The sequence below is a fragment of the Heloderma suspectum genome, chromosome 2 (genome assembly GCF_057233095.1).
Source record: "Heloderma suspectum isolate Gila_16-S chromosome 2, 16-S_ref, whole genome shotgun sequence".
Taxonomy (NCBI): Eukaryota; Metazoa; Chordata; class Lepidosauria; order Squamata; family Helodermatidae; genus Heloderma; species Heloderma suspectum.
The window spans coordinates 39,000,934-39,024,001 of record NC_139459.1 but is presented as its reverse complement, the minus strand read 5'-3'; the positions used below and the strand labels follow the sequence as shown (position 1 = coordinate 39,024,001).

The following is a 23,068-nucleotide window of genomic DNA, read 5'->3' as shown; positions in this document are numbered from 1 at the left end:
TATTAGCTGTGAAGAAAAGTCTGCCTGCAAAGCAATGCTGTTATATCGCCTTGGAATTGTGATTTAAATATCTATATCTATATATCTATATCTATATCTATCTATCAATCTATCTCAGAGTGGCTATTGCGCTTGTCTTACGAAAGAGAGTTTGAGACAGATTTCATTTAGAGAGAGAAAGAGTGGGAGGGAGAAAGGGGGAAGGGGGTAAATCTATCTTGGTTGACTGATTTGAAATAGCCTCTATAAGAGTATGGATCTGGATTTATACCCCTTTCCCATTTATTCCCCCTTCATGGATCACTGCCTTGTTGTGGCGAAGGGGCTTGCATAACTCAGTGAAGCCATAAGCTATGCCGTGCAGGGCCACCCAAGACGGACAGGTCATGGCAGAGAGTTCTGACAAAATGTGGTCCACTGGAGAAGGAAATGGCAACCCACTCCAGTATTCTTGCCAAGAAAACCCCATGGAACGTATCACAAGGCTAAAAGAGATGACGCCGGAAGATGAGCCCCTCAGGTCGGAAGGTGTCCAATATGCTACTGGGGAAGAGCAGAGGGTATTTCCAAGTAGCGCCAGAAAGAGTGAAGCGGCTGGGCCAAAGCCGAAAGGACACTCAGCTGTGGATGTGTCTGGTGGTGAAAAGAAAATCCGATGCTGTAAAGAACAATATTGTTTAGGAACCTGGAATGTCAGATCAATGAATCAAGGTAAGCTGGAGGTGGTCAAACAGGAGATGGCAAGATTGAACATCGACATCTTGGGAATCAGCGAACTAAAATGGACAGGCATGGGCGAATTTAATTCAGGTGACCATCATATCTACTATTGTGGGCAAGAATCCCTTAGAAGAAATGGAGTAGCACTCATAGTCAACAAAAGGGTGGGAAAAGCAGTACTGGGGTACAATCTTAAAAATGATAGAATGATCTCAGTACGAATCCAAGGCAAACCATTCAACATCACAGTAATTCAAGTCTATGCCCCAACCACTGAGGCCGAAGAAGCTGAGGTTGATCGGTTCTATGAAGACCTACAACACCTTCTAGAACTAACACCAAAAAAAGACGTCCTCTTCATCATAGGGGATTGGAATGCTAAAGTAGGAAGTCAAGAAATCACCGGGATAACAGGCAGGCATGGCCTTGGTGTACAAAATGAAGCAGGACAAAAGCTAATAGAGTTTTGCCAAGAGAACATGCTGATCATAGCAAACACTCTTTTCCAACAGCACAAGAGGCGACTCTACACATGGACATCACCAGATGGTCAATATAGAAATCAGATTGATTATGTCCTTTGCAGCCAAAGATGGAGAAGCTCCATACAGTCAGTAAAAACAAGACCTGGAGCTGACTGTGGCTCAGATCATGAGCTGCTTCTTGCAAAATTTCAGCTTAAATTGAAGAACGTCGGGAAAACCACTAAACCGTTCAGGTATGACCTAAATCATATCCCTTATGAATATACAGTGGAGGTGAGGAATAGATTTCAGAGATTAGACCTGATAGACAGAGTGCCTGAGGAACTATGGACGGAGGTCCGTAACATTGTTCAGGAGGCAGCAACGAAATCCATCCCAAAGAAAAAGAAATGCAAGAAAGCAAAGTGGCTGTCTGATGAGGCTTTACAAGTAGCTCATGAAAGAAGGGAAGCAAAAAGCAAGGGAGAAAGGGGAAGATATACCCAACTGAATGCAGAGTTCCAGAGAATAGCAAGGAGAGACAAGAAGGCCTTCTTAAGTGAACAATGCAAAGAAATCGAGGAAAACAACAGAATGGGAAAGACTAGAGATCTCTTCAAGAAAATCGGAGATCTCAAGGGAACGTTTTGTGCAAAGATGGGCATGATAAAGGACAAAGAAGGCAGGGACCTAACAGAAGCAGATGAGATTAAGAAGAGGTGGCAAGAATACACAGAAGAACTATACAGGAAAGATCTGAATGTCCCTGATAGCCATGATAGTGCGGTCACTGAACTTGAGCCGGACATCCTAGAGAGTGAAGTCAAGTGGGCCTTAGGAAGCATTAGTAACAATAAAGCTAGCAGAGATGACAGTATTCCAGCCGAGCTATTTAAAATCCTAAAAGATGATGCTGTTAAAGTGCTGCATTCAATATGCCAACAAATCTGGAACACTCAACAGTGGCCACAAGACTGGAAAAGGTCAGTTTACATTCCAATTCCAAAGAAGGGCAACGCCAAAGAGTGTTCAAACTACCGCACCATTGCACTCATTTCACATGCCAGCAAGGTGATGCTCAAAATCCTACAAGCTAGGCTTCAGCAGTATGCGAACCGAGAACTACCGGAAGTACAAGCTGGGTTTCGAAGAGGCAGAGGAACTAGAGATCAAATCACCAACATTCGCTGCATCATGGAGAAAGCAAGAGAATTCCAGAAAAACGTCTATTTCTGCTTCATTGACTACGCTAAAGCCTTTGATTGTGTGGATCACAACAAACTGTGGCAAATTCTTAAAGTGATGGGAGTACCAGACCACCTTACCTGTCTCCTGAGAACCCTGTACGAGGGTCAAGAAGCAACAGCAAGAACCAGACATGGAACAACCGATTGGTTCAAAATTGGGAAAGGAGTACAACAAGGCTGCATATTGTCACCCTGCTTATTTAACTTATATGCAGAGTACATCATGAGAAATGCCGGGTTGGATGAATCAGAGGTCGGAATTAAGATTGCTGGGAGAATTATCAACAACCTCCGATATGCAGACGATACCACCCTAATGGCAGAAAGCGAAGAGGATCTCAAGAGCCTCTTGTTGAGGGTGAAAGAGGAGAGTGCAAAAGCTGGTTTGAAACTCAACATTAAAAAAACGAAGATCATGGCATCTGGCCCCATCACTTCCTGGCATATAGAAGGGGAAGAAATGGAAGCAGTGACAGATTTTACTTTCTTGGGCTCCAAGATCACCGCAGACGGTGACTGTAGCCATGAAATTAAAAGACGCTTGCTCCTTGGGAGGAAAGCTATGGCCAACCTAGACAGCATAGTAAGAAGCAGAGACATCACCTTGCCGACAAAGGTCCGTCTAATCAAAGCTATGGTTTTCCCAGTAGTAATGTATGGCTGTGAGAGCTGGACTATAAGGAAGGCTGAGCGCCGAAGAATTGATGCTTTCGAACTGTGGTGCTGGAGAAGACTCTTACGAGTGCCCTGGACTGCAAGGAGGTCAAATCAGTCCATCCTAAAGGAAATCAACCCTGAGTGCTCATTGGAAGGACAGATAATGAAGCTGAAGCTCCAATATTTTGGCCACCTAATGCGAAGAGAAAACTCCCTGGAAAAGACCCTGATGCTGGGAAAGACTGAAGGCAAAAGGAGAAGGGGACGGCAGAGGATGAGATGGCTAGATAGCATCACGGATGCAATGAATATGAACTTGAGCACGCTCCGGGAGAGAGCGCAGGACAGGAAGGCCTGGCGTGCTATGGTCCATGGGGTCACGAAGAGTCGGACACGACTGAATGACTGAACAACCCATTTATTCAGATTATATTTGATGTTCAAGCTTATGTGACATTCTGACCTGGCTGCCAGTCTAACATAAGCTAAAAAATGTAGTTTTGCTTACTGCAAACATAATCCTATACATTCAGAAGTAAGTTCCATTGGGTTGCATCCAACAGAAGCTTTATGCACTTTTGTGCTTCTGCTCATGCAAAATGAGGCACCCAATTCTCAATGATTCCTCCCATCCCTTACAAGTTTTCATGTGGGGAGCAGGTTCTGTGAAGTCCCCTTGTGTCCCCTGAAGGACCTAGGAATGTGCCAGGCTCTGCCTAGAAAAAGGGGCCATAGATCAATGGTAGAGCACACATGTTTTTTCTGACACCTCAACAGAAGATATAAGGTTAGGGCACTGAGTTGCTTAGCCCAAATTTAAATGGAACACTTCTACCAATAGCAACAGAATTGTAACAGCCAGTGGGTGTGAGTCAATCAAAGTCAGGCAGTTTAGGTTCCACTGATTTCAGTGGTTTTAAACCTGTGCTCAGCTTTCCACTGATTTCTGAGGGATGAAAAATTGCCTGATTCTGGGTAAATTGTGTGTGTGTGTGTGTGTGTGTCACACACACACACACACTACATGGGATCAATGATTATATATGGAAAATCTGTAGGCTTTGACCCACTGGGCAACTAGATGAATTGGCCACATTGTATGTCTGTGTTTTGTCTGAATAGACTTTAAAGCTCTAGCAAGGCTCTCAGAGATTTACTTGCACATTCTGCACTTCCATAACAATGCATTGCTGTTCGCAGGGTTCTCTGACTTTTCTGATTGTCACAGAGCGCTGCAGAAGCACTTTTATGCCTTCTACTAATGTGGGAGCCTCGGCTCATTGAAAACAATTACTGGCTGTGAAATGGAAGCAATAAAACGAAGCACAGAAGCTGTGTGTGTGTGTGTGTGTGTGTGTAATTACCTCCTTCTGATATGTGGCACTATGTCAGCCACACTATCACTCAGAGTATTGATCAGTGTCTATCCATATTCACCCCAGGTGTCCACTGAACCATCACCTTTGCTTCCAGAAGTGAGCTCCAGACATGGAAGTAATGATCATTTCTCATGTGACCAGTGAGATTCCTGTCAGAGCCATTCTACGTGTTACACAGAATGAGGTGGAGGAATTCTGGATTGTACCACTGCAGATGGGGTGGGGTGGAGTGATGGTAACTGGGGAAGGGCTGTAGCTCAGGGATTGGGCAGCTGCTTGACATGAAGAAGATACCAGGTTCAATCCCTGGCCTCTACAGGTAGGGCTAAGAAGGAATCTTCCCTGACATATGGAGAGCTGCTGCCAGTCAGTATTGGCAATAGTGGAGTAGATGGACCAATGGCCTGACTTGGTGTAAGGCACCTTGCTGTGTTCCTATCATATTTTGTAATGGTCCCCCCACATAATGAAAAAAACCCTATCCGTATGTAGTAAATCAGCACATCAAAAAGAAGGTTTGCTATAGCCTTCTTTGGGATGCAGTGCTAGGAAGGAACATGGAAGCTGCCTTTTACTACCAAGGCATACTATGGGTCCATCCAGGGCCAGCCCTACCATTAGGCAGAGTGAAGCAGTTGCCTCAGGCAGTAGATGCTAGGAAGTGACAGCAAGATGTTGGAGGAGAGAATTGTGGGCCATGAGGCCCATTCTGCACCCCCTAAGTGAGGCTGCTGCCTTCAAGTGTGGTGGAACCCACTGTCCCATCATCAGTGTAGAAGACAGATTCATCTGCTAGTCCAGTCATCATGTGGGCATGCTATGGGAGGGGGCGCCATCTTGTTTTCTGCCTCAGGCAGTGAAATGTCTTGTGCCAGTCTTGGGTCCATCTCACTCAGTATTAGTCTATACAGTTTGGCAGTGCATCTCCAGGGTTTCAGACGAGGGATGGGTGAATTAATCTAGTTCAAACCCATGTCACTCTCACATGGGTTCAGCCATAAATCTGTTCTAGGGATGGGTGAACGACGAATGTTTGAGATCACCACGATTAGCTAACTGCTCATCTCCTGCCTGATTCCCATTCGCATTTGCCATCGCTGCTTGCGCTGCACGAACAGGAAAATTGCACAAATTGAGTAGTGAATGAAGATGAAAATTGCACAACTTTCTGATTCAGTCTGTGGGGGAAATTCGTGCAAATGACAAAAAATGTGTAAATGTATGAAATGTGTGCAAATTGAATGCAAGCACATATTCAGCAATTTACAAACATCTTTGATGGGCATGTGCTCGTGGTCATGTTCGAAGTTGCAAACAGGGCACATGTGCATATTTTGCGAGCAAAAACAAACTTCTCGTACATCCCTAGTCTGTTTCATCCTAGGGATGGTGGAGAATTCCGCCACAGACCCCATTTAGCTTAATCTAAGAGCTTTATGGTTGCAAATGGCGTCCTCTATGCCATTTGCATCTGGAGTGAGCCCTTAGCCAGCAATGCGGCATGGCAATGGCGGCCGTATTGCTGGCAATACGGATCCGGCCAGGGAGGATCCGGCCGAAGAGGATTCCGAAGGGAGGTGGAGGTAAGTGCTCCATTCCACCACGGACTTCGGGGGCCAGATTCCATTTGCATCTGTGGTTTTTCTCACTGGCGATACGGAGCCGACAGCTGGCTCCACGGAATTGCTGTAGAGCAGAGCCGGCCGAAGAAGATTCCAGGGGGAGAGGCGGATCGCCTCCCCCCACGGGCGGATTCCCGGCCGGAATGACAGGTAGGGAATCCACCCATCCCTATTCCTGTTTCCACATTGACTGATTGATTTTTAATCTGCAGGAAAATTCATACTTAAATTCCCATATTTCCTCTCAGAATATGCATTTCTAAATGTATTTTCTATCAAAACACAGGGTTTTTTTTAAAAGTGCTTTGATACTTTTTTGAGACAAGAACTGTGTTGGGAAATTTAGGAATGATGGAAGCCACTGGATAACTAAGTTCTGGTCCAGGAAGTAAAGATCCGCTCAGTCCGTATGGGAATTTGCAAGGACTGAATTCCTCAAGCCTCCCTATTTCAGACAGGAGTCTTTTTGAGCCCTACTTGGAGATGACGGAGATTGAACCTGGGAATGTCTGCATGCAAAGCAGGTGCTCCGGCACTGAGCTACATCGGGAGCTTTTATACATGGGGGAGCAATCAAAGATATGACCTTTGTCATCCACCTGGAGTCTGAAGTGGCAGAGTCCAGAAGTCTACTGCCTCAGTTTGCCACCTGCATAATTTGTCAAATGGCTGTAAGATCCTCATTTCAAGACAGTCTTTGAGCAAGCTGCATACATGACGTACTCTGCTGAAATGTTTTTATGCATTTACAGATCCATAGGAAAAAATGGCAAGTTATCCCACAAATGCCAAATAGAACATTACAATTGGTTGTTCAAAACAATAGGTAAAGTGTTTTGCCCAAGATTATCTCAATGCTTAATGGATGCAATATTTTTCAGCTTTACTCTGCATCTCTCTCTCTCTCTCTCTCTCCCCCCCAGCACATAGCCTAGATATTGTTAAGTTGGGCATGCAAAACTGACAAAAGCACCAGGTGAAAAAGGTAGGGAAAAGCATTCAGGCAAGAAAGTATAAACAAGACAACAAAAATACCACTATAATTTGCACCTAATCATAAGGAAAAACCTTTCATTCAAGGAACTCAGAGCACTGTAGAGCTACACAAGGCTTGAAACTGACATCACCCCTAGAGACGATCAATTACTGACTCCATTTTATAGTCACGGGCAATTGGTTGAGTATGGATTCTTTTGTAAATGTGAATTGTGAAGAAGTTTAAACACTTGGATATGGACATGGCATTTGTCTACAAAGAAAATAGAAGTAAAGGTCTCAGGCCTTATCCAGGCTGGCCCAAGACATTTTGCTGCCTGTGACAAAGATTGTAAGCAGAGACCTTTCTCCCCACACCCCCATGCCACAAACAGAAGCCGACCAGACTGGCCATTGACTCTTACTTCAAGACTGCCAATGGAACAGTGTCCTCTACCACAACAGAGGGCAGCAGGCTAACTTAGGGACACAGAACAAGTTGTGTGGCACAGATAGCTCTGTCTTCCAAACCTTGCAGCTGTTTCCTGCCCCCTTAACATCTGTCATCTGAGGTGGCAGCCTCACTCTGCCTAATGGTAGGGCTGGCCCTAGCCCTTGAAATTATGTTCCTGGGCTAAATCCTAGTACTGTTTTGCACACCACAGAAAGGCAAACATAGGAACTTGCCTTACACAGACGATGACCATGATGACATCTATATCCTGCCTTCTTTCCTCTTGCAAGAAACCCCAGGCAACCTGTGAGGTAGCTTAGACAGAGGGTCAGTGACTGGCCCAAAGTCAACCAGTGAGCTTCATGGCTGAGTGGGAACTAGAACCCAGATCTTCCAAGTCCCAATCCAACACTCTAACCACTACACCACACTGGCCTGGTTCGCAGGATCACAGGGTGGTTAACAAGCCACAGAGGCTTGTTAACCACCCTGCATATGCCAGTTGTGTGCCGGCTGATTTGCACAACTACCCTCGCTGGATGCAGCTTCTCGTGTCATCCAAAGTTGATGAGGGTGGTGGTTGGGGTGGTTAACACCTCAGAGCCATGGCTTGTTGTAGGGCTGTGGGGTGCTCTGTTAGCATCCCCAACAAGCCACACTTGGTGGGTTTGAATGACATATGAAGCCACCACAGTACGGGTTTGAATTGGCAACCTACCATGGCTAATAAGCTATGGTGGACTGCAGTGATCATGCGAACCAGGTCACTGGTTCTCTCACACTAGCTCTCTATTGGGCCATCTAGCCCGGTATTGTCTACTCTGACTGGCAAGTGGCTCTCCAAGGTTGTAGGCAGAGGTCTTTTCCATCGCCAGCTCTCTGATCCTTTTAAGGGGAGATACCAGGGATTGAATCTGGGACTTTCTGCATGCAAGGTATGATAATTTTAATTTTAAATTTAATTTATTACCATTCTATACTGCCCAACAGCCAAAGCTCTCTGGGCAGTTCACAACAATTAAAATAATAAAATACAACATAAGATGCACTATAAAAGTTTACAAGTTTAAAACTACAGTACAAAATAGAAGTAAAAACCCAAATAAAACCTAGCAGAAATGCAAAGATTTAAAATACAGTAACAGATTTAGAACAACAGAAACGGCAAGACTAAAATACCTGGGAAAATAAGGTCTTCCCCTGGCACCAGAAAGAGCACCTCCTTTCCCCTTGGGTTTCCTGGCTTTCGTACATTCTAAAAAGTTGAAATTCCCCTCCTAAGGCTTAGTTCCTGGTAGTAAGACCTTTAAGGTACAATATGCTAGTATTTTTTTAAAAAAATTCAGGCGCTCCCCCTTTGCCCCCACCCCATTTTGCCTTCAGCCCCACCCACTACTGTAATGCTGACCCTAAGAGCTTCTCTGAAATTCAATTTGGCCCTTGGGCTGAAAGAACTTAAACAGCCCTATTTTAAAATATCTAGGGCGCTGTACATTGTCGGAGCATGCTCACCGGCCATTTTCAAGCAGGAGATGAACAGCCATCTGTTGGGGACATTTTAGCTATGGAATTCCTGTATCGAGCAGGGGGTTGGACTGGATGGTCTACAACAGCGGAAGGTAATGTGGTGCACATGGACACCAGTGTGCCCCCAGACACCTTTCTTGAAGCCCGCCAAGTTTCCTTACCAAACACATTTTGCTGTGAAATAGGTCTCTGCTGGTGCTGAAAACTGTGGGTTCAAAGGAATTGTTTAGTGTGTTGTGGCTCAGACCCCACCTCTGACTTGTATTCAGTCTTTTGGGAAGGTTACTAGTCTGATGCCACACCTAAATTGCCGAATATGCCCATAGCACCCAAAAAGTTCCCTGTCCCTGGCCTACAAGGTCCACTGAAACTCTGTTATTCTATCCCAGCCTTTCTCAACCTGGTTCCCTCCAGATATTTTGGAGTACAACTACCATCACCCCCAGCCAGCACAGCAATTGTCCATGGCTGTGGTTGGGGAAAGCTGTTCTATGCTCTGTGTGTGATGGTGAGAAATCTGGAAAGATAACGCAGACAACCAGGCCGAGAGAGGCCATGGCAGTTTTCTCCAGAGCTTTCACATTGCAGGATGTCTAGCATAGCTCCTCTGTTGCTCCATACTAGTGAAACACTTGATTTAGTTCTATGAATAATCGATGGAAAGTAACAGTGCAAATGTTGAAATATTAATGACACAGAATGCCCAATGAATGATCAGTAGCAAAGCTGAAAGCATGATCTGTTCCCAGCATAGGAATTATGCCTTTTGGGATACAAAGAATGTAGGAACACAAGAGAAGAGGCCTTGCTTGCATCCAAGCACAAGCCACTAAAGCACTACTCATGTGCAGACCCTGCTAGAAACTGACAGGGGTGGCTTGGGCAGAAGAGAAGCTAAGAGTGAGCTATGGGATGAGAGAAGATTGTTTCATTTTGGCCTTGATCAGAATTTGCCAAAATCTATAGAGTTCTCCATATTTGGGACAAAAAGAGATATAACCAAAAATGACAGATTCGTCTGTCCAGGCCCAGGGCTTTCAGAGACCCTTCTCTTTTAAAAGTCTGGCTTTAAATCCCTGTGTATTTAACCATGTTAGTGCTGAATGCGGATTGCCACCTCTTTTTTCAGACTCCTCATCTTTAACAGCTCTATGGCAGGCAGGTAAATCGTGGTCCTCTCCATGCTGTAAATATCTCTAGCTGTCGAATTTGTCTGGTGCAGATGGGTGAGAAGTTTGTTCCTGTTCGTTTTTGATAAGAAAGTTTGGGTTTTTATAAAAAAAAATCCCTGCCCCTTTTTGCCTTTGGCCGCACTCCATTTGCCTTTAGCCCTGCCTACCACTGGAATGCAGCCCCCGACAGCTACTCCGAAATAGAATGCTGCCCTTGTGCTGAAAGAGGTTTGATGCTCCTGAGCTAAAGAGAACCCTATGATTTCGAGCAACCTTTACAAATAAGAACTACTTTAAACCCCACCTAAAGCCTAGACTCTCCCACCCCCGCTAATCAGGAATAAGTCAACCATCTCTTTTCGTGCAGCTGGAAATCACCCCCTCACAATCACCCTACAGTTTTGTGACTGTTTGTCATCAGAACCTAGAACTGCCTCAGAAGCCTGGAACTCTAGGATACTTCCCCAGAGTCCTTCAAGGAAGCTAGTGGTGTAGCGGTTACAGTGCTGGAGTAGGGAGACCCGGATTCAAGTTTCCACCTAGCCATGAAGCTCACTGGCTGACTTTGGACCAGTCATTGCCTCTCAGCCTAACCTACCTCATAAGGTTATTGTGAGGATAAAATGAAGAGGAGGGGGATCATGTACACCACTTTGGGATCCCTGGTGGAAAAGGCAGGATATAAATGCAACAAATGAACAAGCACATACATGTGTCCTACATTTATTTTTTGCTGCCAGACACTCTGCCTAACTAGATTTTGGAGCTCCCTGCTCTAGGGATGGGTGAGCAAGCAATATTCGAACTCACCATGATTCTCTGAACATCAGCTCGCCTCTCCTCAATTTGTGTTTGTGTTTGTGTGCTCACTGTTTTGTGGGAATGGGAAAATCGCACAAAACAAACAGCCATCAAATGTGAAAGTTGGGCAAACAACCCCCAAATTTGTGCAAATTTCCAAGTTTGTGCAAATGTCCAGGTTTGTGCAAATTTCCTCCATAGACAAACGTGTGGGTGATTTAAAATGTGCACATTTCGAGAAAGGTGTGGATTTTTCAGATACACATTTGGTGAATGTAAAGGAAAGTTCAGGAATTTGAGAAGATTTTTGAAGGAAATGTGTTCCCATTTGTATTTGAGATTACGAATGGGTCATCTTCAAGCAATTTGCGAACTAAAATGAAATTGTCATACATTTCTACCCTGCTCTTGCATCTCTGAATACCCAACTCCAGGGGATTCCAGAAAATGGTCTTGCTGTGAAAAATAGAACCCCACCTTTGAGTGATCTTTTCTGCACTCCCTCTCCCAGTGGACTGCGCTTGGTAAACCTTGCTGGGCTGAAGTAAGGCACTCTTTTTTACCTTCTTTTTGGATTTACCCTGATGCTAAGATTCCATGCACCCTCTTCCTGTGTTCAGACAAAGCATACAGAAGGAAAAGTGTCACTCTTTCACCCTCTCTCTCTCTCTCTCTCTTGCCAGCTTTGAAATTCCAACTGCAATTCCCCCTCTTCTCCCCTTCTCAGAAACCAAACCAATCCAGTGCACAGCCTCTGTGACTGGCAGCCATCTCACTTCTCACCTCCCTCCCATCTCCAGAGCATCATTCACAGTTAACTATTCATTTGCCATTTGTTATACTTTCCCAATTGAACTCCATTTCTGGAAAAGCTCTGGTCTCATCTGTGCTGCACCACCACTACCACCACCGAGTACCTTACAAGGGTACTCTACTACCTAGACCAAATGATCCAATGTTACTCATGATGTGTTCCTCTGTATTTGGAAAATGTGTTAATTTCTGCTGGGCCAGCTTCAGTGGGTGGACAGCAGCCTGGAAGAATAGTGCCAGGGTTGTAGTGAAAAACAGTTCTCCTAGCACATTTAAGTGAAATTCCCCACTCCCCCAAATCATTCATGTTCTGGAAGATCTTATTTCCTGAACACGACAGTAGTTTGCAGATGTATATGGAGATCTACATCCCAAGGAAGTGTGACAATACCGCCATCTGCAACAGAAGGATGATAATATAGACCTGCCATGCAATGGGGTTGTAAGGACTGAGAACATGTTTGTGAAGCACTCCTGTCAATCTGTTAGGTGCTAAGTGACTGCTATGTATGATTAGGATCAGTGCTATGCTCTGTTAAAAGAGCTATGTGGAGGGAAGCCTGACGCATGTACAAATGACACCCTTGCTCATATTTTTGGATCGAAAGCTTAGTGGCTGTTGTTTTCATACTAAACTGGTTTCTCTGTTTGGCAAAAGAGCCTTCTCAAATCAGACTGCAATTGAATTCCCCCTATGATGAAATGCCAGATGGAGCTTAAAAAGTGTTCAATTTTTACTTAGAACTTGCTTTAATAAATCTGTTCTCCTCGCACTGTTATTGACGGGTGATTTTCTACTCCACGCTGCTTGAATGAGAGCCGCTCCTGGCCTACATCGCTGAACAGCAGCTCCACACACCTTTCAGACTGATTTCAGAAATGTAAAGGTTACAGCAATTGTCCTAATTTAATGATGATGCATCACTAAGCGTGCAGTACCCTGTACAGAACATAAAACTGGCCAGTCCCTGCTCAGAGGGCTTAAAACCTGCATTTGAGCTTTTCTGCATGATGAGGCTTCTCTAAAAATGAATTCAACCCTTGGGTTGAAAGAGGCTCCTCACCCCTGTTTTATAGGGTGCAGAGAGCAAAAGGAAAGGAGAAAAAACCCCAAGGAGAGGTAACCCCCTCCCAAACCAGTTTTTGTAGATCTTAAAGGAATTATGCAATAGGAGAAAATAAATACACATGACTGTTGAGAAGGTTTTGCAATTCTTATTCCAGCAATTCACAAAATTTGACCCTTTTCAAATACCCCCTCCCCAACTGATTAATTATGGTTCCAAGTTATGCTCTGAAGACACATGGTGTAGCCACCTTGCTCAAGCCAAGCAGGTCTCAGTCTGGTAAATGCCTATCTTGGAGATCACCTGGGAATGCCTTTCATTTCATAATGGGACAAAGGTGAGGAATAAACATAATAAACTGCCATTCAAGCAATGATCAATAGGATAGGGTATAATTTTAAAATAAATAATAAATAATAATGCTAACAACACACTTGCTTTTTCATTTACTGCTGTATTTCATGGTTTCTTTAGCCAGCTGAGGGTTTAAGGTATAGCTGGGCTTTTTAATATGATAATATCTATTCTTTTTGCTGCTACCAAGGGATTCTTAATGCAGGTTTTGTTCTTAACAGGAATTAAACCATGTAGGTATCCTAGTAAAGCAACCTTAGGATCCCATAGTATTCTATGGCTAGCAGTCTCAAATATCTTCAGAAGTTAAGGGCACAATCCTACACAGGTTTAGATAGAAAAAAAGACCTACAGCTCCCAGCATTCCCTAGCCAACATGGATTTTTTCTTTCTTTCGAAACATGCATAGGATTGCATCCTAAGTACTTCTTGCCAATTTCATTTCTACCACATAGGAACTAAAGAATAATGCCAAAATGTTCTCATGGTCACTCACATCGATACTGGCAACTTATGTAACCATGGCATGAAGACAGTCATGGGAGCTGCTCTGTAGTGGATGGTGGAAGCTTTAAATGTGGGGACTAGAAGCTTAACACTAATATGGAAAGAAAGGAGATCCAGTGCGAAACATTCAGCTGGCAAGATGGACATTTTTTTTTTTTTTAGCAAAAATTAAGTTGTGCCCATTTATCTTGTCCCTGAGACGTTTCACAATCATAACAGCAACAGGAATGCAGGTGTCAATTCAACAATCATGTATTTCACATTCGTTGCTATCCCAAATGTCACTTACCAGTCTTGCACAGCATTGAACGATTCTTCATTGGTGATGTCATACATTAAAATGAAGCCCATTGCACCCCGATAGTAGGCTGTAGTAATTGTCCTATATCTCTCTTGACCAGCTGTGTCCTAAAACAATCAAATATAGACAGATAAAACCTACATTTTGGCAAATTTTGGGAAAGTAAAAAAAGAAAAGAAAAAAAGATCCGAAAGTCCACGGACTCTGCTTGGCTTGAGGAGACCAGTCCGCAGTGGATTCCTCAGGTCAGATTATTCGAAATCCAAACTCATTTTAGTCTGTCTCAGATTTCTCCAGAATCCCTAGTGTCATCCACCCTCAACTTGTCAGTGTGTCTGATCTTGACCTCACTTAGGGGCAAACTACACATTACACCAGCCTTCCCCAGCCTGGTGCCCTCCAGATATGTTGGACTACAACTCCCATCATCAGCATGGCTGGAAGGGTTAAACCTTCTCTGATACAAATTGCACCTTTTGGGGGGGGGGGCTTTGCAATTGAGAAGAGGCTTTAGAGGCTTTGTTACCCATGGCTACATTATAATGAGGGATGTATGGATTTTCTTAAATCCATTCCATCTGTGTTTCACAGATTCTCAGGTGTCTTTTTTCCCATCATCTGCTCATTGACAGAACTTGCTTTTTTTTTAGGGATGTACAAGAATTTTGTTCTACTTGCAATAATGTGCATTAATGCTAATGTGCACTTGCACTAATACACATTAGTGCTGATGTGCATTAGCGTTAATGCACATTAGCACAAGTGCAAATTTGTGCAAATCCCCCCCAAAAGACAAAGAAAAAGAAGGTCTACAAGTCCGCAGAATCCATGCAACTTGAGAAAAACTGATCCGCTGCAAAATCCAGGTCAAATTCATAGAAATCAGAACACATTTGGGCCTGTTGAGGATTTCTATGACATCCCTAAATAAAACAGCCTTCCCCAACCTGGTGCCCTCTGAATGTGTTGGGCTGCAACTCCCATCATCCCTAGTCAGCATATTTGCCTAGTTGTAAAATTGAAAAAAAAAAATGCCTGAAATGAGGCACTGCACAATATAAAACATTTTTAATAGAAAGCTCTTCATTAAATGTTCACTTACACATACTGCAAATGACTTTTTGGACCATACATATTTACAAGCTTCTTCTCTTCCCCTCTCCAGATTACTGAGTTCACTCTCATGAATTGCTGCTTCACAGGAAAACATCCTGGTGGATTGTGCCCATGCCAACTAATCCCCTCAAAATTAACCAGATACTTAAGTTTCATTCATTGCAAAAGGGCTTAAATACACCTTAATTCTCTTTGGATTGTGCCCATAATTTATTGGAACTATTTAACATTTAGTTAATGTTAGTATCACTAAACGTGACTTCATTTACTTAAAACAATATGCAAATATTTTCCTGCTCCATCTCCCTATATAGTGAATTTTGTATCTCTTGGTTGCTTTTATTATGCCTGGCTTTTATGCAAATAGGAAGCACAGGAGAATTAATTTCCATATTTCATTTACATTTCTTGCTGTAAATCAATCCTGATTTTCCTCATTAAACCTTGACGTGGGCCTCTATGAAAAACCAGTTCTTTTATCGATTCAATCTTGCTTACTCACTGGTACTAATTTACCCACCACTGATCAGATTATCTTTAATTCCAAAATGCAGCCGTCTGCTTTTTAGCCCAGAGTCGCTTTCTAAGCAAAACCCTAACAGCATAAGCCTGACGAATATTGATAAAAACTTGACCTATTCTTCTATGATGATGTTACCATGGCAATTGGCAATCCATCTTCTTCCTGGATGAACAGAGAAAATAAATAAAGATTTTCGATGCAGACCTTTCTTTGATCTAGTACCAGGCAATTATTCAGGTGTGGTAGCCACAGCTGTAGATGCAGGGAATGGATTCAAATATGTTTTCACGATGGTGGCCATTTTACAGACATGCTCCAGCAAAGATCCATCCAGGGCAGATCAGAAAGCATACAATATTTTCAGTCCAAAATATGCATAGTAACTCAGAAACAAGTCCCACTTGCTTTTGTTCAACGGTGCTTACTCCCTTATAAATATATGTAGGATTACAGCCTGACAGCCCCATCACGGGAATGTTTAGCTAGAAGCAAGTCCCCCTCAGTTGTATAGGGATTACTCTCAAGTAAATGTGCACATGATAGCAGCCTTAGTGGGGCTGTGAATCAACAATTACTTTCTAAACTTGATTGGCATCATCTGTATTCAAGTTGGCCTGTATTTCCAGGGGAGAGGAACCTCTGACCTGAGAGCCTTATCTGGCCTTTAAATGTTCCCCATCCAGGCCATGGAGGCTTTGGTTCCCTACATGAACCCTGTTGGGAATACTGTAACCTTGTCTGGAAGCTACTGGAAGGGGACAGTGTTGCAGTTAGTTAATTCATGGGAATTTTGACCACAATTAGTCTTAGGATCTCTATAGCCTACAATGTGGTTTCCTGTGATTTCTTCCTTTTGCTTCTCCCCTTCCCCCCACTCCCCAATCTCTCTCTCTCTCTCTCTCTCTGACCTTCCACCATTGCTGTGAGCACATGTGTTTGCTCTTTCACTCCTACCAGTGCAATGGAACACAAAATGGACTGAACAAACTCTTTTAAAATTCTATGCTGTACCTGCATTGTATATGCAAGAATATTTGTGAGTAAAAATGTTTTCCTTCCTTCACTGAAGGAGGGTGTGGTCTCCTTTTATTTTTCTAAGATAGCCTGTGTGCATGTGGGACTGGTAAATGCTCATTTTGCCTTTTTTTGTTTTGTTTTTCCTCTGCTAATTGCCTTTCTAATAGAAGGCATCATGACTCAATAATCCTATCAGGCCCTGCGACCAGGAGTCTACCAGGGCCTTGGGAAGGGGTGGGAATCCCCCTGAGATCTCCACTCAGTGATCCAAGATAACAGGAGGATTCTCCTTAGCATGCTGCCCACCCTTCCAATTGCACTGCTTTTGTAATCGGGTAAAGGTTTTGGTGCTGCTTTTGAACTGTGGTGCTGGAGGAAAATTCTGAGAGTGCCTTGGACTGCAAGAAGATCAAACCAGTCCATACCCCAGGAAATAAAGCCAGACTGCTCACTTGAGGGAATGATATTAAAGGCAAAACTGAAGTACTTTGGCCACATAATGAGAAGACAGGACACCCTGGAGAAGATGCTGATGCTAGGGAAAGTAGAAGGCAAAAGGAAGAGGGGCTGGCCAAGGGCAAGATGGATGGATGATATTCTGGAGGTGACGGGCTCAACCTTGGGGGAGCTGGGGGTGGCGACGGCCAACAGGAAGCTCTGGCGTGGGCTGGTCCATGAAGTCACGAAGAGTTGGAAGCGACTGACCGAATAAACAACAACAAAAAGGTTTTGGTATTAACCTCTAAGGCCTGAAATAACTTGGGACCAAGATATCTGAGAAAATGCCTTGTCCCACTTAGGCCTGCCTGGCTGCTTTGATCCTCATCTGAGGTCCTCCTGGTAGTGCTACGTCCTTCAGATGTCCATCTGGTGACAACCAGGAAGAGGGCCTTTTCTGTGGTGGCAGCCACTCTCTGGGATACCCTCCCCACCTCCCAAATAAAGCATGTGCCAACCTTAATACAATTTAGGTGGATGTTGAAGACTTCTTTATTTGCCTCGGTGTTTGATGATTTGTGATGCCCATCATTTCGATTTTCAATTGATAGCCATTGGTTTCTTTTAGTATGTTTTAGTTATATCGAATTTATCTTACGGGTTTATTGTTGTACACCGCCTGGATATGCTGTGCATTGCAGACGGTATGCAAATGTTTTAAAATAAATACACTTGTTTCTGGGCTGTTATCACTTCATATGGGTGGTCATGGGACAATGCTCCTCTGTACCAAAAACAGGCAAGCAAACAAACAAAAATCCATGCACATAGAAAACAATCACATCAGGAAGAGGGCTAAGCTACAAGCCTTTTCCTGGCTGAAGTTTTTTCACCAGTATTGTATAGAGGAAGATTCAATCATGTGAGCCCCCAACTGCACTCCGAAGTAATACACTCCAGATACAGGAGTGTACTACTTATCACCAGTGGAGATTGGTGGCTCCGATGCCGGTTGGGCAGTGAATCTGTTCTGGGTTTCAATCAGAACAAGTCAGAACTCTAAGGGGGCTATCCAAGGTCCTTCGCACGGACATCGGAGTCACCAGCCTCCACCACTTACCACCTCATCTATCTACTGCGCTAGGATTTAGACTCCTGGGGTCTCATCTATGAGATGCTTGCCAAATGAGATGAACGAGCGAGTCTTCCTTGCCCTCCCCCCAGCCTCACCATACAGTCTCTGCAGCGGTAGCTCTAAGGTAGCAAGCAACAACAAAATAAAGGAGTCGAGTCTTTTAAAATGCCATATTTTAACATGTGGCATGTTTTGAAATAAAAAAGCCTGTGAAAAATGGATTTAATAAAGGAAATGAGAATTGCAAACACCATGAAACAGCAGGCCTGGCCTTTCAGCTACATGACAGCTTTGGGCTTTTATCTGGGAACCACAGGAAGGTATAAAGCTGCTTTATACTGGGTCAGAGCTTGGCAATAGCTCTCCATGGTCTCAGGCCACAGGTCCTTCCTGAACATCTCCTATCTGAGATCTTTTAAAGCAGAGGTGGGGAACTTCTGGCCCATTGTCCAGATGTGGCTTGTGGGAGCTCCAGTGGGGGCTGGTGGCTCTACTTTTGGTGGGGCTATAAATCCATTCTGGGTTTCAGTCAGAACTAGCCAGAGCGCTAAAGAAGCTATCCAAGGGGCTGGTTACATTTTGGGGATAGGGTTCAGCACTTTGGATAGTTCCTTTAAAGTTCTGACTGAAACCCAGAGCCAATTCATTACCCCACTGAAATAGGAGCCACCAGCCTCCGCTGGAGGGAAGGGTTAACCCTGCATTGCCCCCCCCCACACACACACACACACACAGGCTTGGGGAGGGGGGAAGCCTGGAGGTTTTTCCCAACCCTAATTTCTATGAGATGGACAATTGGGGGGTGCATATCTGGGGAGCGAAGGGTTAACCTCTGCTGCCCATGCACTGCAACTCCCCTCCCAACCTCCCCTCTCCCCTGCCCTGGCAAACTTGGCAATTAGCTTTGAAAAAAAGCCTACCATGCCTAATTAGAGTGCATCGGTGTGTGTGTGCGTGTGTGTCCGCGTCAGACTGAGAGTCTTGTCTTTGCATGCACATCTGTGAACAAATAGGCATGTGTTATGGGTGAACATGGATGTGTGTGTATATTTGTGCCCAAACCCTGGAAGCAAGAAGGACCACCACATCCTGCAGACACAGGGGCCAGATCCCATATCTACCCAGCCAGCACTATTACATGACCGAAACGTCATCTATACCATCAAGGCCTCTTTCACTTTCCCACCTTCCAATGTGATCCATGCTATCATCTACCAGCATTGGCCTTTGGCCTTCTACATAGGACAAATAGGTCACTCTCTGTGCAAAAGAATAAATGGACACAAATCTGGCATTAGGAAGGGCAATATTCAGAAACCAGTGGGAGAACATTTCAGCCTCCCGGGACACTCTGTTGCTGATCTGAAAGTGGCCATATTTCAACAAAGGAACATCAAAGGGAGTGAAATTCAAAATTACAACTTATCAAGAAATTCAGTTCCTCACTCCAGACTTGAATAAATGAGCTTGAATAAAATGAATAGTTTTCTATCCCATGACAGGTATGAATTAACATAGCAAATCTAGGATGTCCCTGTTGTCACCTTTTACTGCTGTTGTGAATGGTCGCAGTGCTTATTTTGCATACTTGAATTATATCATCTCAGACTTCACTTTTTGCATTCCAGTGCCAATAATCTCAGTGTTTTCGACACTTTTTAAATCTTTGCTCTCCTCCCAAGTAAATATAATAAACCAACTGAGGATAACCTTTTATGCATTTGATAAAGTAAATTCTAGTCCACAAAAGCATATGCCATAACACATTTGTTAATCTTTGAGGATTCTCTGTTGTTTTAACTTCATAAATAACACTATTTTAAAAAAAACAAGTATAATTGAAGTGGCTAATAACTCAGATAGTCTTGATCAATTCCAGAAGGAGAGCTATGTTAGTCCATTGCAGCAAAAACAACTAAGTGTTTAACAGCATTTTATAGACTAAGGTTGCAATCCTATGTGCACTTTCCTGGGATTAAGTCGTATTGATCTCAGTCAGTCTTATTTCTGAGTAGACATGCATACGATTGCACTATAAAACAGCTATTACGGAATGGAATAAGATTTTGTGGCTGGAGACACACAAATTGGATTTTCTGACCCCTAAAAGCCTATTCCATAATAAATATGTTCATCTTCAGGGTGCTACAAGAGGCTTTATTCATCTTGACAATTATATATTTCATAGCCTTCAGAATACAAAGTGCCAACATCCATGAAATATGACATTTGGCTCTCATATATCATGACAGTTGATTCAGGCTTAAAATGTTGTTTTGCTCCATTTTAACTATGGACCATGCATTCTCTCTCTCTCTCTCTCTCTCTCTCTCTCTCTCTCTCTCTTAGTCACAAACAAAATATGAGAATGTTATTATGTCCTATCACAGAGTCAGTTTCTAAAGAAAACACATCTCTTGTCATTTGGCCTCAGTGACCTCAAAAAGTTCTTTCAATTTGACAGAGTTTCTAATATTGGCTCTTCCGCCCGCAGAACACTTGATAGCCCCAAAATAGATGTGTTCCTGCCATACAGGAGGCCTGGGGTTTTATTTTCCTTCAAAGATGTGCTGAATGCCTTTGGTTTTCTCACCTGATCTCTCACCTTCTCCTCAAAGTAAGGGTGTACATGGGCTCACCTTCCCTTCTGTGATGCTATTTTAGCAGCTGTTTCAGATGCCATGTTTAAAAAAGGGAAGAAACAACAACAGAGGATGGGTATAATTAAAGGATATAATTTCAGGGATCATCATGAAGCAATATAATGAGCTAAAACATCAGCCAAGGGACTGACTTCCTGAGGTGATATAAACTCACCTAGAGTTTCTAGTGCTACCACATTCAGGTGGAGATATCATGAGAGCCGGTGTAGTGTAGTGTAGTGGCTAAGAAGCTGAGCTACAAACCAGAAGTCCCTGGATTAGAAACTTGACTTGCTATGTACTCACTTGACGGCCTTTGCAAAGCCGCTCTCTCAGCTTCAATCTTCCCATCTACAATATGGGTAGAAATAGGGGAGAATGCCATTTCAGTTCAGTTTTGATAAGAATTTATAAAAATTTGCAAAGTTCTCCGTATGCAGGACAAAAAGAAGCTGAGATTAAAAGAATCAGAATGTGGGAGAAACCCAAGCTGTCAGAGCCCAGGGCTTTGAATGCTTAGCTCTTAAAAGTCTGGATTTGAATCCTTGTGAACGTAATTCTGTTAGTGCTGAATTAGGGTTGCCTCCTCTTTTTCTGACAGGATCCCTATCTTGAACAGATATTTGCCTGGCAGGTACATCATGGTCCTTTCGATGCTTGAAATAGCTGTACCTACTGAATTTTGCTGGTACAGGAGACAAAGAACTTGACATTTAAGAAATTCAACTGTGGGAGAAAGTGAAACTGACAGATTTGGGGGATAACAATACTGACTTAGCTAACATAGTTGCTGTAAGGATTACAATCAAATAATGCAAGTGAAGCGCTTTGGACATTTGAAGGGGCTATACAAGTGTAACGTATGGTTATTATATAACTGTAATATAATGGTTGTTCTTGCAATCTTACATTTTTTTTTTCAATTCCTTCTTTTGGAAGACCCAGCAAATATGACTGGATCAAGATAAGAACATAAGAAGAGCCCTTCTGGACCAGGCTAAAGACCTACATAATCCAGCATTCTGTTCCCACAGTAGCCAACCAGATGCTTTGGGAAGCCCACAAGCAGGACATGAGCACCACAGCAGCCTCCCGCTTGTGTTCTCCAGCGTGTTGTCTCGAATAATACAGGTAGCATATAGCCTTCCTGACTAATAGCCTTATTCTCCAAGAATTTCTCTAGTCCCCTTTTAAACATGTCCAAGTTGGTGGCCACCACTACATCTTACAGAACCCAATTCCATAATGTAACTATGCGCTATGTGAAGAAGTATTTCCTTTTATCTGTGTTGACTCTCCCAGCACTCAGGTTCATGGAATGACGCTTGGTTGTAGTGGCATTAGAGAGGAAGAAAAATATCCCCCTGCCCATTTTCTCTACATTTGGGGTAGGAAAGCAAAGGAATTGGGGACAGAAGTGGAGTTTTCATCACACCTTCTTGTCAAAGATCTGGGTGTTGGTAGGGAAAACAGGATACTGGAAGTGAACAGCTGGCTACACAGTTGGTGTAGTCAGAAAAGGTCAGTTTTGTGGACCATGGCCTAGGATGGGCCTAGTCCATATTTCAATATGAAATACTCCTTGCAGGTGATAGGGAATTAATCCTCATGGGGATTGGGAAGAATGTATTTAGCAGGAGCCTTGCAAACCTGATAAAGAGGGATTAAACTAAGTCATGGGGGTGGGGTAGGGTGGGGTGGGGGCTAACTACTCCCAAAGCCAAAACCCCAAAGCAAACTACTCAGCCAAGTATTAGGGATGAGAATATGAGGAACAAAGGAGGAGGCAAGACAGTAGAAGTGGAGCCCAGTAATTTGCAAGTAAATACAGCAGAGAAACTGGAAGTTGCAACCCCCCATGGCCTCCAAGGCCTATATTAATGCACAGAGTATGGGAACCAGGTTGAACTTGAAATCCTAACACAGGATGATAAGTATGATCTGATAGGTATCACTGAGATTTGGTGATATTCCAGTCATGAGATGAGACTCATGACTGGAATATAGCAATTGAAGGGTATACCTTATTCAAGAGAAGTAGACCCAATAGAAAGGGAGAGGGAGGAGCATTATAAGGAATGGCTGAGAGAGCTATATATGGTTAGCCTGGAGAGGAGAAGATTAAGGGGAGACATGA

At 43.5% G+C, this 23,068-nt stretch overlaps 1 protein-coding gene across 1 annotated transcript in view; it reads right to left on the bottom strand.

Annotated features, from left to right (window-relative positions):
• Window positions 1–23,068, bottom strand: part of RAB3C (RAB3C, member RAS oncogene family) — a 181,029-nt gene that overhangs the window by 91,230 nt on the left and 66,731 nt on the right. Inside the window, exon 3 of the mRNA XM_084832063.1 lies at window positions 14,049–14,167. Within this exon, the coding sequence (XP_084688189.1) occupies window positions 14,049–14,167 (119 nt within the window). The remainder of the gene's footprint in view (window positions 1–14,048; window positions 14,168–23,068) is intronic.